Source organism: Oryctolagus cuniculus, chromosome 15 (genome assembly GCF_051225735.1).
Source record: "Oryctolagus cuniculus isolate XC-2025 breed Fujian yellow rabbit chromosome 15, ASM5122573v1, whole genome shotgun sequence".
Taxonomy (NCBI): domain Eukaryota; kingdom Metazoa; phylum Chordata; class Mammalia; order Lagomorpha; family Leporidae; genus Oryctolagus; species Oryctolagus cuniculus.
This window is the reverse complement of record NC_142881.1, coordinates 85,693,482-85,707,501: the sequence shown is the minus strand read 5'-3', so window position 1 is coordinate 85,707,501 and position 14,020 is coordinate 85,693,482. Positions and strand designations below refer to the sequence as shown.

The 14,020-nt window shown below is 52.3% G+C and overlaps 1 protein-coding gene across 1 annotated transcript in view; it reads left to right on the top strand.

Moving 5' to 3' along the window:
- The window catches only part of VSTM4 (V-set and transmembrane domain containing 4), an 86,729-nt gene extending 76,861 nt beyond the window's left edge, over positions 1-9,868 (top strand). Inside the window, exon 8 of the mRNA XM_051837553.3 lies at positions 8,646-9,868. Within this exon, the coding sequence (XP_051693513.3) occupies positions 8,646-8,771 (126 nt within the window). The 3' untranslated portion in view covers positions 8,772-9,868. The remainder of the gene's footprint in view (positions 1-8,645) is intronic.
- Positions 9,869-14,020: the final 4,152 nt, after the last annotated feature.

The window sequence follows — 14,020 nt, the reverse complement described above, 5'->3', positions numbered from 1 at the left end:
GGGAAGAGTTTGTTTTACCAGTTACTCCTCTGTTGAATAAAAAATGAGCACTTATCTGGAAGGGAGAGGAGTGAGTCTGCCCCTGGGGATTTGCAGTTCCCCCTTGGGCAAGTCGATTCTTGACAGTGTAGCTCTAGAGAACTGCAGTCAGGTTGTGTTTTGTCTTTAACTCTAAGGTGTCGTAGTCTGAACGTCCCTTGTCCCAGGTCATTGATCTGTTGCTATGCTGATGGTTTGACCCAACTGAACTATCGGCGCTGGAGAACTTGCACTGACTGCAAGTGCGTTTTTCTTTCATTGCTGCCACTTCTTGCGACTTGCGCATCCACCTGCTATCCCCGTGTGAGATCCTCTTGTTTCGCAGGCGTCTGCGGAACGGAGTGTGAAGTCTCTCCCTTCCAGCAGGAGCATGAGCGGTCAGCTTGAATCCCGGGAGTGCACCTACAAGATGTAACACGCAAAACGACCCACGGGGAGCTCAGCAGTCTTGGTGTGTTCCAAAGAGAGGCACAATCTCCCGCCTCCTTGGGGCTGGCTTCCCTAGTCACTGTGGTTTCCATGATCATCCCTCTCAAAGCAGGTGGAAAGAAATGTCTGCATTCTTGGCGAGAGACCCAGCGTGGAGGCGTCTGGGTAGAAGAGAGGGGCGAGGGATGATGGGCAGCCGACTCCAGCTCCAAACCCTCACACTCACTTTCTACACCTGGAGTCCGCATGCGCATCACGGATCTGTGATGGTTCTTTGCTGATTTTTTTTTCTCAGGAGAAGTGGTGCTTATGTGAGAATTTAATCTGGCTCAGCAGTCGTCCACCAGCGCTCAAGTTTGAGCCTAGGGGGCGAATGTTTGGCCTAGCACAGAGGTGGGGAGAATGCAGCCTACGGGCCGTTCAAGGGCCCATAAAATCATCCGATCTGGTCCCATGCCAAGGCAGCTACAGGCAGGACTCAAAATTCAGAAAATCTACAGCAGGCTGATTTTTAAGTTGATATTTTTGCATGGCCTGCGAGTGATGCTATAAATCTCCAAACGTCCTTGGCAGAGAAAAAAGATGCCCCTCCCCCCACCCCAGTCCAGCAGTTAAGCTGCCTGAGTCCCGTGTCCCACTGCCTGGGTTCGATTCCCAGCCTTGGATCCTACTGCACTTTCCCGCCAGTGCAGACCCTGGGAGGCCTGGCTCAGGTGGTTGTGTCCCTGTCACTCACACAGGAAATCTAGATTAAGTTCCTACTTTGTATTTAGCTCAGCCCAGTCCTGTCCATTGTGGGTATTTGGGGAGTGACCCCAGCAGATGGGGCCTCTCCATGGGTCTGTCTCTCAAGTGAGTTTAAAAACAAAAAGTTCAAGTCTAGGACTGGGGAGTTCCTGAAGGTCGAAGTGCCACTGACACCTGCTAGAACAGCTCAAAGAGAAACCAAGCACCGACAAGAAGGCTGAACAATGGAAACTTCCACGCTTTGTGAGTGGGAGGCCAAATGACACACCCTTACCCCATAGTTTGACAGTTTCTTTTTTTTAAGATTTATTTATTTGTTTGAAAGGCAGAGATAAAAAGAAAGAGAGAGAGGGAGAGAGAACTGCCATCGCTGGTTCACTCCCCAGAGGGCTGCAACAGCCTAGGCTGGGCCAGGCTAAAGCCAGGAGCCAGGAGCTGCTTCCTAGTCTCCCACATGGGTGCAGGGCCCATGTACTGGGACCATCTTCCACTGCTTTTCCAGGCACACTAGCAGAGAGCTGGATCGGAAGTGGAGCAGGTGGACCTCCAACTGGCCCCCGATATGGGATGCCGGCCTTGCAGGTGGCAGCTTAACCAGTAATGTCACAACACTGGTTCCTTCTCCTGTGTGAGGGCAGCAGGCAGTGCTGAGAGCCACCCAGAGCCCAGGCGCATCGCCTGCCACCAGGCGGCCACTTCCATTCAGCCCCGAGAGTGCAAATCCCCACACCTCCCCACCCCCGCCCTGGCCTATTCCACTTCACCTTGTAAACAGATTTGCATTTGGAGTTAAGATATGTGGGCACAAGACAGGGCCACTGCCAGTACCTGTGGCATCTTTCTGTAGGTTACCAAAAAAGTGCCCTTTGTGTGGGAGTTTGGCCTGCAGGTTAAGATGGCGCTCCCCTCTCAGAGCACCGGACTCAGCCGCTTCTCCCCACACGAGAACGCTCTGTGACTTCCTAACGGGCCTGCTGGGACTTCCCAGCAGTGGGTGCAACGAATACAACCCCATGCGGCCGTGAAGCTGAAGCGGAGAATCAGGGCTGGGAATCCCGCTGTCGCAGCCCCCTCTCTGCACCCACTGGAGCTGTGCCGAGGGCGTTCCTTATTGGAGTCTGTGCTCTGAGCGCTGATGCCCTGTAGGTCTTTGGTTTCCTAGGGTGTGGGTTCCAGGACCCCCAGGGACACCCCAAATCCACAGATGCTCCTGTGCCTTATGTAAAACAGTGCCGGGGCCGGCGCTGTGGTGCAGTGGGTAAAGCCACCGCCTACAGTGTCAGCATCCCACATAGGCACCGGTTCGAGTCCTGATTCCTCCACTTCCGATCCAGCTCTCTGCTATGGCCTGGGAAAGCAGTGGAAGATGGCCCAAGTCCTTGGGCCCCTGCATCCACGTGAGAGACCTGGAAGAAGCTCCTGGCTCCTGGCTTCGGATTGGCACAGCTCCAGCTGTTGCAGCCAGTTGGGGAGTTAACTGCCTTTCCTTCTCTCTCTGTGTAACTTTGGCTTTCAAATAAATAAATCAATCTCAAAAACAAACAAACAAACAAACAAACAAAAAAAAAAAACACCAGTGCACTATTTGCCTATGCACTCACCCTCCTGTATAAATCAAACTACAGATCATCTCTAGAAGACTTAGAATACCTAATGCAATGTAAGTGCTGTGTGTTGTTCAGGGAATGACCACAGGCAAAACGTCTGTAATTGATGCGGCTTCTGTTTTGAAAGGTTCCAATCCCCTGCTGGTTGAATCTGTGGATGCAAAGGTGCAGACATTGGGAGCTCTCTTGACTCCAGCCGACCCTGCTAGCCTTCCGTCACCCTGAAGAGTAGGATGGGAGGGCCTGCACTGTGGCACACAGGTTAAGCCCCTACCTGCGATGCCAGCATCCTGTATGACACTGGTTCGAATCCTGGTTGCTCCACTTTTTTTTTTTTTTTTTTTTGACAGGCAGAGTGGATAGAGGGAGAGAGAGACAGAGAGAAAGGTCTTCCTTTTTGCCGTTGGTTCACCCTCCAATGGCCGCCATGGCTGGCGCACCCTGACCGGGACTCGAACCCGGTGTGCTGGTGCCGCAAGGTGGAGGATTAGCCTATTGAGCCGTGGCACCAGCCCTGCTCCACTTCAGATCCAGCTCCCTGCTAATGCACCTGGGGAAGCAGAAGAAGATGGGCCAAGTGCTTGGGGCCCTGCCACCCACGTAGAAGACCTGGATGAAATTCCAGACTCTTGGCTTTGGCCTGACCCAGTCCTGACTGTTGTGGCCATTTAGGGAGTGAACCAGGGGATGAAAGATCTCTTCCTCTCTCTGTTCCTCCCTCTCTGTTACCCTGCCTTTCAAATAAACACATAAATCTGTAAAATGGAAGAGTAGGGTGGGGACTTGGTGAGGGTCATTTTGGCACTGGAAACTAACAGGGGCTCCCTGAATCATCTGCAGGGCCCACCTGCCACCCTCTCAAGTTCCAAATTGCCACAGGCGCCAGCAGTAACTTTTTTAAAGCTAAATCCTAAGCTGGGTTTGTCCAGTCAAGACTGCAATGAAGTTGCAGCACCCGAATAAAAGGTGGCACCCTGCAGAGGGTCCCTCTGTCCCACTGCACTCAACCTGGCTCTGTCCCTTTGCAATCAGCTACTTTAACTAGCAGATTTTCCTTCTGTCTCTGGTTTCCTACCAGTGTCCCAGCCCTGCCTTGTCCTACTGATATGCCAGCATGTGCGCAAAGCCGCTCCTCCTCCTCTGACGCACCCAAGCCTTCTAGCGAAATGCCAGCGCAAAGAAGGTACTCGGTGAGAGCTGGATGGAGTAGACCCTTGCCCCCTTTCATGGGCCGTTAGGAATTTTATTTCCAGTTAAACAAGCTGGAGACTGTAATTAAACACATGGCTGACGGTGCTGGCCAAGCGCGCCTGCCAGGAAAACAATGGGGTTTTTAGAGATGCCAGGGACTGCAGCTCCGTGTCTCCTCTTGGAAACTGTATACACTTCGCAACCGTGGGCCTCCCTCCTGTGTGCCGCCTCATATCTTCAATCGAATTATTATATTCCAGAAATATGCATAAGGGAAATGATTCTACACATTTTATTGTGGGCTGTTGCTTGTAGCAGTAATTGAAGTACCTTTCCCACTTATGAAAGTACTAATTTTATTTGTTTTTATTGCTTTCCTAGATGCAATTATTTATTTAGTGTGCTTGGGCTTTATTCAATTATGTTTACCATAGGAACATCATAAAAATGTATGAAAACAACACATCAGCCACGCCAGCCTGGTGACCTGTGTTGAGAAAGCTGGTGTTATTTTTCATATCCAAACGTAATGAAATAACTTAAGAATAAACAGATAATCTACAGTAGAAAACAATGCAATCGCAAGGTAACATAATAAAACGCCTGGACAATACGATTTCATGAATCCGGGTTCTAAAATTTACATGAGTTGGGTTTTGAGCGTTTCTTTGAGGACACATGGCATTTCTAAATGGAATCATTATAATGCGAAATGTCATTAAACCTAAAGGCAAGAATGCAAACAGGGTTTTTGTTGGTGGCTAGGACATGGCCAACCAGGAAGCCATGTAGAGACGTTGGGTGTGAGGGCACAAACAGAGGCGCTCATCCCCGCCAAGTCCCTTAGCTCTGCGATTGAGAAGGGGACGGGAGTCCGGGAAGGTCGCCCGCCTGTCACCTCCTGCAGGAAGGTGCTGGAGTGGAGGAATTCACAGGCTCCACTCGCCTCCTGCCTCCCAGCCTTATTAAGCTTCTTCCTCTCGAAAGAAAACAGGTGTTTTGCTTTTGCATTCTTTTAAAGAGATATTCATCAAATGGGGGTGGTTTACTTGTCCGCAGTTTCCATGAGAATTTCCACGAGATGACTGAGATATAGGCACAACATTAAAAGAAGAGAAGCAAAAATCAACAACAGCCGGCGCTGCGGCTCACTAGGCTAATCCTCCACCTAGCGGCGCCGGCACACCGGGTTCTAGTCCCGGTCGGGGCGCTGGATTCTGTCCTGTTTGCCCCTCTTCCAGGCAGCTCTCTGCTGTGGCCAGGGAGTGCAGTGGAGGATGGCCCAAGTGCTTGGACCCTGCACCCCATGGGAGACCAGGAGAAGCACCTGGCTCCTGCCATCGGATCAGCGCGGTGCGCCGGCCCACAGTGCGCCGGCCGCGGCGGCCATTGGAGGGTGATACCAACGGCAAAGGAAGACCTTTCTCTCTGTTTCTCTCTCTCTCACTGTTCGCTCTGCCTGTCAAAAAAAAAAAAAAAAAAAAAATCAACAGCAACAACAAAACCTATCACCAACAATCACTCAAAAACCCTAACGTTAACCTACGGCTTGATCGAAAGCTGCGCTGCCTATAAATGAGTGGGAGGCTGCGACTGTGAGTTAATGACCAACTTTTGGTTTTTAAATTAAAAATTAAAATTAATAAGTGGGGCCAGTGCTGTGGTGTGGTGGGTAAAGCCGCTACCTGCAGTGCCGGCATCCTATATGGGCGCTGGTTCGAGTCCCGGCTGCTCCACTTCTGATCCATCTCTCTGCTGTGGCCTGGGAAAGCAGTGGAAGACGGCCCAAGTGCTCGGGCCCCTGCACCCACGTGGGAGACCCGGAAGAGGTTTCTGGCTCCTGGCTTTGGATTGGCTCAGCTCTGGTCGTTGCGGCCAATTGGGGAGTGAACTGGAAGAAGGAAGACCTCTCTGTCTCTCTCTCTCTCTCTCTCTCTCTCTGCCTCTTCTCTCTCTGTGTAACTCTGACTTTCAAATAAAGAAATAAATCTTTTTAAAAAGTTAATAATCGTATTGTAGAAATACACGTGCCGGCTACAAAATCCAAGAGGCGCCGACACAGCAACACCATAGTGAGTGTCTCTCCAGACAGCCCATTTGCTTCCCTAGAGGGGGCTGTGGTTAATCGATTATCTGTTCTAGATGGGATCCCAGGGTCCCCAGGAGTTTCTCTGTATGTAAAGCACCTGTTCACATGTCCACTCACATGCGTGGACACATCCATGTCTACACAAGGACGGTACATCACACAGGGTTCACAGAGATTGCCCCAGGGACTCCGTGGTGAAGTCCTGGTCTCCTTCCAGTGTCCACTGGAGCATTTCCGGTGTTGTGTTTATCCCAAGAAATACATCCACCGTGAATATGTAAGGGAATCTGTTTTGGCAACCTTTGAAAAATTAATTAACTGAATTAATTATTTTATCTACCTATTCATTGTGAAAATGCTTTGTCGAACACTTCTCCCAGTAGGCGTTGGCCGTGATGCTAAATAGCACTTTGCTATTCGCGGTCTGGGTGGTGCATGACAGCGAGGAGCTAAGGGACTGGGAAGACAGATGTGGGAGCTGGGAACTTGATCGAGGTTTCCCACACGGCTGGCATGTTTTCTTGCTGTCTCTGTGTTTTTTTTTTTTTTTTCTTTTCTTGGTTGTAAAAGTGCTTTCCAATTTCCTGGTGTTAATGTTTATAATTTATATTTTTCTTTTCTTTTCTTTTTTTGACAGGCAGAGTGGACAGTGAGAGAGAAAGACAGAGAGAAAGGTCTTCCTTTGCCGTTGGTTCACCCTCCAATGGCCACCGCGGCAGGCGCGCTTCGGCCGGCGCACCACGCTGATCCGATGGCAGGAGCCAGGTGCTTCTCCTGGTCTCCCATGGGGTGCAGGGCCCAAGTACTTGGGCCATCCTCCACTGCACTCCCTGGCCATAGCAGAGAGCTGGCCTGGAAGAGGGGCAACCGGGACAGAATCCGGCACCCCAACTGGGACTAGAACCCGGTGTGCCAGCGCCGCAGGCGGAGGATTAGCCTAGTGAGCCGAGGCGCCAGCCTATAATTTATGTTTTTCCGGGACACTACCATTTCTAAAAGTTCCCAACAAGGTCAAGAAAGTCATCTTATTTTTTTTAACTTCTTTCATTTGCACTGTATCTACTTTCCTACTTCCTATATAATTTATTTGTGCATTGCTTCTTTTTATCTTAATGTATTTTTTAGTTTATTTGTGTTGGTGGCATTTTCGAAGCACCGACTTTTAGATACTTTACTTTTTCTGTTTTCTGAGTTATGCAGTCTGGTTTTGTTTTTATTGGTTCCTTGCTTGGGATTTCCTTACATCGATTTGGCTCCTGTTCTCCCTTGTGTTGGATGCTCAGCCTATTTCATCCTGATTTTTTTTAAAAATATTTTTCTTTATTTATTTGAGAGGTAGAGTTACAGACAGTGAGAGGGAGAGAGAGAGAAAGGTCTTCCATCTGCTGGTTCATTCTCCAAATGGCTGCAACAGCTGGAGCTGTGCTAATCTGAGGCCAGGAGCCAGGAGCTTCTTCCAGGTCTCCCACATGGGAACAGGGGCCCAAGCGCTTCGAGTATTAATTTTTAGAGTTTTTTTTTGTGTGTGTCTGTCTTCACATCTATGTTTTCCTTTTGGTTGGAGACTGTTTTCAGTGGTCTCACATTTAACCAGTCTCGTGAATGTTCTTCGTCAACTTGCAAGACAAGTTGCATGCCGGAGCTGGTGTTGTGGTGCAGATGGTTAAGCCGCCACCTGCAATGCTGGCATCCCATATCAGGGTGCTGGTTGGAGTACCGGCTGTTCCGTTTCCAATTCAGCTCCTTACTAATGCACCTGGGAAAGTTCTTGGGTCCCTGCCACCCAAGTGGGAGACCAGGATGGAGTTCCTGGCTCCTGGCTTCAGCTTGGCCCTGCCCTAGCTGTTGCCAGCCCTTTGGGGAGTGAACCAGAGGACTGAAGAAATGAAACTTGGTTTCTCTTTGCAGGGCAGTGTTCTGTATAAGACAAGAGATCGCTCTTAGTAGTTACATTACTGGGTGTTATATGTCCCTTAAATTGTTTTAGTCCACCTGTTCCTCTGCAAGTCTCCCAAATGCCATGAAAATGCGTGCATGCCGGGGGGTGGGGGTGGTGGTGGTTAAGTCACAGGGTGGGGATGCCCACATCTCACATCGGAGTGCCTGGGTCTGAGTCTCAGCTCCACTTCGCATTGCAGCCTCCTGCTAATGATGTCTCTAGGAGGCAGCAGTGGTGTCTCAAATAATGGGGTCCCTGCCACCCTCTTGGGAGACTTGGATTGAGTCCTGGGCTTTTGGCTTTAGCCTGGCCTCAACCAGCTCTTGTAGGCGTTTGGGGTGTGAACTGGTGGCTGGAGGCTCTCTCCTCTCCTCTCCTCTCCTCTCCTCTCCTCTCCTCTCCTCTCCTCTCCTCTCCTCTCCTCTCCTCTCCTCTCCTCTCCTCTCCTCTCCTCTCCTCTCCTTGCCCCGCCCCGCCCCGCCCCGCCCCTCGCCTCTCTCTCCCTCTCTCTCTCTCTCTCAGAGAGACAACGCATGCTGGATGAATGAGCATGTGACACAGAACTCCGCGGGGTCACCTAGAACTCTGCTTTGTCCTTTCACAGCCCAAGATCGCCGAGGAGAGCTTGACCTACGCCGAGCTGGAGCTTTCCAAGCCCCACCAGGCTGCCAAAGGCGTCCCCAGCAGCACCGTCTACGCGCAGATCCTCTTCGAGGAGAACAGGCTGTAACGGCGCCGTCTCTTCCGCAGTTGTCTTCCCGCACCTGCTGCCCAGTTATTTATGAGACCTTGGACACAGAGTCCTTATTTTTGTATTTTCACTTGTGCCTTCTGAGTGTGGCGGGACCCCCTCCCCCTCATTCCAACGGCCCTTGCTGGTGCCTTCAAAGAGGTACGGGGCTGCCCTCCCCAAAAGAACAGGGACCACAGCCCGTGGCCTGGGCCAGCAGCTCCTGGGCCTGAGTGCTGAGGAACCAGGACTCCAGCCCTGCGGGCCTCCCACGAGATTTTCTGCTGAGCCAAACCCTGTCCTCTCTCTTTCTCTCCTCTTTCCTGGGTTTCCGTGTTTAAAAATGTTTGTAAGATGTCAGTGTTAACCTGCCAGTCGTCCTGGCCCTGTGATGTGAAGTTCCGAGTACATAGCTGGAGCCGTGTATTATAGGCCAAAGGGTGAGAGATGGAGAGAGAGGGAGCCGTTGGTTTCCGAAGGTCAGGCCCACGAGAGCCCACTGGTACGCACCCCCCCACCCACGATTCCCTGAGGCCGCAGGCCAGGAACAGCAACATTCTAAAGGGCTCAGCTCCTGCAGCCGGGTGCACCTGCCCTGATAGATAAACTCCCCTTAGGGGGTCTTGCTCCCCGCTTCTCTAGAGGGGCGGAGAGCTTTGCCCCCAGTGGACACCCTGGAGCAAGCGGCCACTCCCCAATGTCCCAATGTCTCAAGCTCCGTCCACACTCTTTGGAAGCCCACGCCTGGGAAGGCAGAGGCTTTGGCTAGGTTCCCCTTGGGGTCGGGGCATAGCAAGGGCAAGGTCACCCTGGAGACCCTCCTCTGGCCACATACATGCCTTGCCCATCTCGGCGTGTGAATGCAAGTGAGTTAGGGTGGCAGACAGGAGCCACAAGCTGTGGACCTGTGCGACATGCTGGCATCCGGGACCCGCTGAAGGCAGATCCATTCAGGAGGAGGTACTGGGTCAGCTCTTCATTACGGACATTCCTGGATGTGTGGTATACTCTGGGTGGCTTTTTTACTGCACACTATAGAAATCGTTTGGCTATGTAATGGACCATGTATATACGATAAATTATCTATTTTAAACACAGCTAAGGTGTGTGCATTGTACCCCGCTCTGTAGCCGTGCGACCCTGAGTTTCTGGTCCCCTGACAGCCTCCGTGTTGTGTGAAGATGACTCCGTCTCTCCCGTGGTTCTTGGAGATAATGACTATGGCCAGATTCGCTGCACACGTGCTTGGTGTTGGCATGCGTGCTCAGGCCACACTGCATTTTCCAAATGCAACGTGGGATACTGTCAAAAGCTCTCGGTACAGTATGAAGGGACGTCGAAAAGTCTGTGGGAGAGGAAAAGCGGGAGGAAAAGCTAAGTCGAAACGGGGTCACAGATGTTTGAAATGCTCGCATAGTTTTTCCACGGTGTACATTTTCCATAAAATTGTTGAAGACTCCTCGGAGCTTTCAAATGCGAATATTCGTCCACGAAGACTCAGTCCTGTGGGAACACTCCCAGAGACCACAGCAGCTTCTGAGCCCCACCTGGGGTTATTGAGAACGATCCAGATGCAAGCACGGGAGGATTTCCCAGAAGCAGGAACGGGACTGCCCCTACAAAGCCGAAGTCCACACTGTCCCGCCCACACCTGCGTCTTCCTCCCTCCCTCCCTTCCTCTGCCAGGCCTCAAAGGTGGTGAACACACCTTGCAGCTTTGCAGCAAGAAAGACCAAGTGGGGAGAAGCCGCTGGACTTCCCCTTTGGGCGGGGAGCCTGTCTGTCCTGACACGGACATGTGTCCATGTCGCCGTCATCATGTATGTTCATCTTATTGTGGCAAAGTTCCAGCAGACGGCTTTACGGCATCTGGAGGCTGGATGGTGGGGTGGGGGGGGAGTGACTTCCTAATTTGCATAAGGGGCTAAATGGGCCGGGGCTGCCCTGGGGGTACTAAGAGAGGAGGAGGGAGGGACACACAAAGTGGGCGCGATGGGAAGGAGGCATGGGGTAGGAGGTGGCGGAGGGGCACGCAGATCCCCAAATCCACCCTCTTCAATTCAGTGAGCGCGCAGAGTCATCATGTATGGCAATGACCTCACCCTCTAGACAGTGCTCCTGCACTTAAGCGCCGCTGGCGGAGTCCACCCAATCAATCGTTACTACAGATTCAGCTCGGCCTCTGAGTTCTGGTCGCAGCTGCAGAAATCCACAGCAAGCGAGGGACCTGCCGAAGAGGAGGCTCTCCAGAGATGCGGGCGCCAGGGACACCATCTTCACATTGTCCCCCTGGCGCCTCCCAGAGAAAACTGCCCCTGCTGCTCTCAGTTGGAAGCGACGCGTGATTCATGCCGGGTGCTTGTGCCTGTCTGTGATGGCAAATCTTGACATTCTTGCCAGAGTGAGTTTCAAAAATGGGTCTACCCATCCATTCTGCATCGCACACATCACAAACCATGAACTGATTTGTCCAAAGGTAGACAGAGGAAAACAGCGCTGGTGTAGAAACTAGGAAAGTGTCTACTTGTTTTCACTAGAAGGCAACTCTATAGGAGTGATTTTCAAAACGGGCAATCGCTTGTATGTTTCAGTGACATTGAAACAAATACGAGTGTGACCGTGCTGCTCAGAGGCCGGTGGCTTCTCCCTGGCACAGGGGAGACATGCTCAACTGGGGGTGGAATTTTGGCCGGGGCCACAGGTTGGGTGGCCAAGGAAGCAGCAGGTGCACAGGCGTGGATGATGTCCGGAGGGGACTCCTCCTGTCCATGCAGGCCCTCAGCCCCAACTAAAGCAGCCATGATGGAGGAGAGGGCTGGGCCTCCGTCAGACCACCAGGACTCTTCAGCTTACAGGGAGAAGGAGAAAAAGCCATGCTTGTCAGCTGCTGATTCTTACAGGAGAGAAAATGCCACCGGGCACCTTCAGGTTTTTCAGGCATCATTGCATGTGTTGGCCCACACGTTGAGGAGCCCAAGAACTCATGGGCTTTTCAGGACTGTTCTCAGCCTTGCTCATCACCCAGCCCCTGGTAAGCATGTATATGACCTAGGCTGGGCCAAGAATGCATCTCACAGCCAAGCCACAGGAACGGTCCACAGCGTGCATGTGGACGGGACAGCCGTGCACAGTGAGGCTGGCGTGGGGTGCTCTGATCCCCCTTCACCCATACCTCCTGTCAGGGGAGAAGGCTTGGGGAATCAGGAGACAGAGCAAGGAGGAGAATGTTCTGGAAGCACAGGTTTGTAGCCCCGGGGCCCCAAGAGGCTCCAGACTTTTCTTCGCAAACGACTTCATTACCCCACTGTATATATCCTGGATTTGCTCAAGTAAGTTGGATTGAAAAACAGGAAGAATTCCAATACATCCCACATCAAAGTTGCTCTCTGGCCCAGGAAGCAGAATGAACACAATTTAAACATTAAAATTAGGGGCCAGCATTGTGATGGGGCGGCTGAAGCTGCCCTCTGTGACTCCGACATCACATACGGGCACTGGTTCGAGTCCCGGCTGCTCCGCTTCAGATCCAGCTCCCTGCTAATGCACCTGGGAAAGCAGCGGAAGGTGGCCCAAGCACTTGGGTCCCTGCTACCTACGTGGGAGACCCGGCTGAAGTTCCTGGCTCCTGGCTTCAGTCTGGCCCAGCCCTGGCTTTTGTGATCATGTGGGAGTGAACCAACAGATAGAAGATTCCCTCTCTCTCTCTCTCTCTCTTCCCTCCCTCCCTTGGTGTTTCTCTGTAACTTTGCCTTTCAAACACAATAAGCAAAATTTGTAAAAATATTTGTTAAATTTATTAAAAATGCAATTACTTATTTTGTCAGAGAAAGATAAATATTGAGAGCTACCCCATCTCCTGTTCACTCCTCCAACGTCCCCAGTGGTTGGGGTTGGGCTTGGGCCAAAGCCGGGAGCTGGGGCTCAATCTGGGTCTCCCATATGGGTGGCAGAGTCTCAGTTAACTGAACACTATCACTACCTCCCAGGCTCTTCATTAGCAGGAAGCTGGAGCTCGGAGCTGGAACTGGGACTCGAACCCAGGCACTCTTAACTGGCACATGGGCGTCTTAATCACCAGGCCAAATGCCCACCTCCTGGACCTTTAGGGCATGGATAGATTACCTGGGGCCTGTTAAAGTGATTCGGCAAGGCTGAGATAGGACCTGGCTTTCTGACTTTCTCACAGAGCTCCTGGGGGACATTCCGGCTCCTGGTCCCTGCCTGCAGCACCCTGGGTGTAGCAGAGATGTAAGCTGTCGGGAGTGAGGATCCGGAGGCGAAATGTCCTCTGAGGAGGTCTGACTGTGTGCAAAATCCCCACGGACAGAGGCCCCAGGAAGCTCCCCTGCTTCCCACCCTTACCCTGGCTGGCAGGGTGGACCCTGGCCCCTTGCGGGGCTGCCTGTTGGCCCAGCTGAAGGTGGGGCTGCCCTGTCTTCCTCTCAGAGGGTCCTCCCTTGTTTCCCAGCATTCCACGGCGGCACCCCGGTTCTGCGTGCCTTGAGTCTGTACCCCAGCCCAACTTGTGGTCAACTTGGCTCCACTGGGAGGAAATGCGGGCAGGTCTTGGGGGTCAGGGGGCACCCAGGCCACCAGGGCCAGAGCAGATGACGTGCTCAGAGGAGAGCAAGCGATCGGGGCTGGGGGTGGGGGCAGGTGTCTGGGAAAATCCGCGTGTGGAAGCTTCCCCAAGGAGGAAGGCCTCAGCAGGGTGAGCTCTGCAGAGGTCAAGTGGAATACGATCGATCTTCGCTCCTTCCAACTTAATCGTACAGTGCTCACTTGGAAACATGGTTTGTTTTTCTGGTGGAAAAAAAAAAAAAAAAAACAGTCCCCAATGCACCAGGCTAACAGACTCTGTCTGCGGGCCTGCGTCTGCTCTCATCAGCATATTTGCTTTTCGCCTGTCTCCATAGGGTGGCAATCTGGCCAAGACTCAGTGACCATGCAGCGAGGGCTGGGAGGGGCGGCCAGGGCCGTGTCCAGAACCCTCCACCGTCCCCTCCTTCTGGTAAACCTGCCTTGTTGCCTGTTCTTTCATAGACACAGCTCCGTTAGCTCGATCCACGCCCAGTTAGGGATGGTTACACGGTAAGGTGGTGCACCCTATAGTTTTGCATGGAATCAGAGGCGTCCCGTCCGCAGCTTCGGTTAAGCGCACCTTGTTCTTCCAAATTAAGCTTTATTACAAGTGTCTGCTCATTAGGATCTGATTGGGGGTGGGGGGTTGGGGGCGGCTGCTGCTGCTG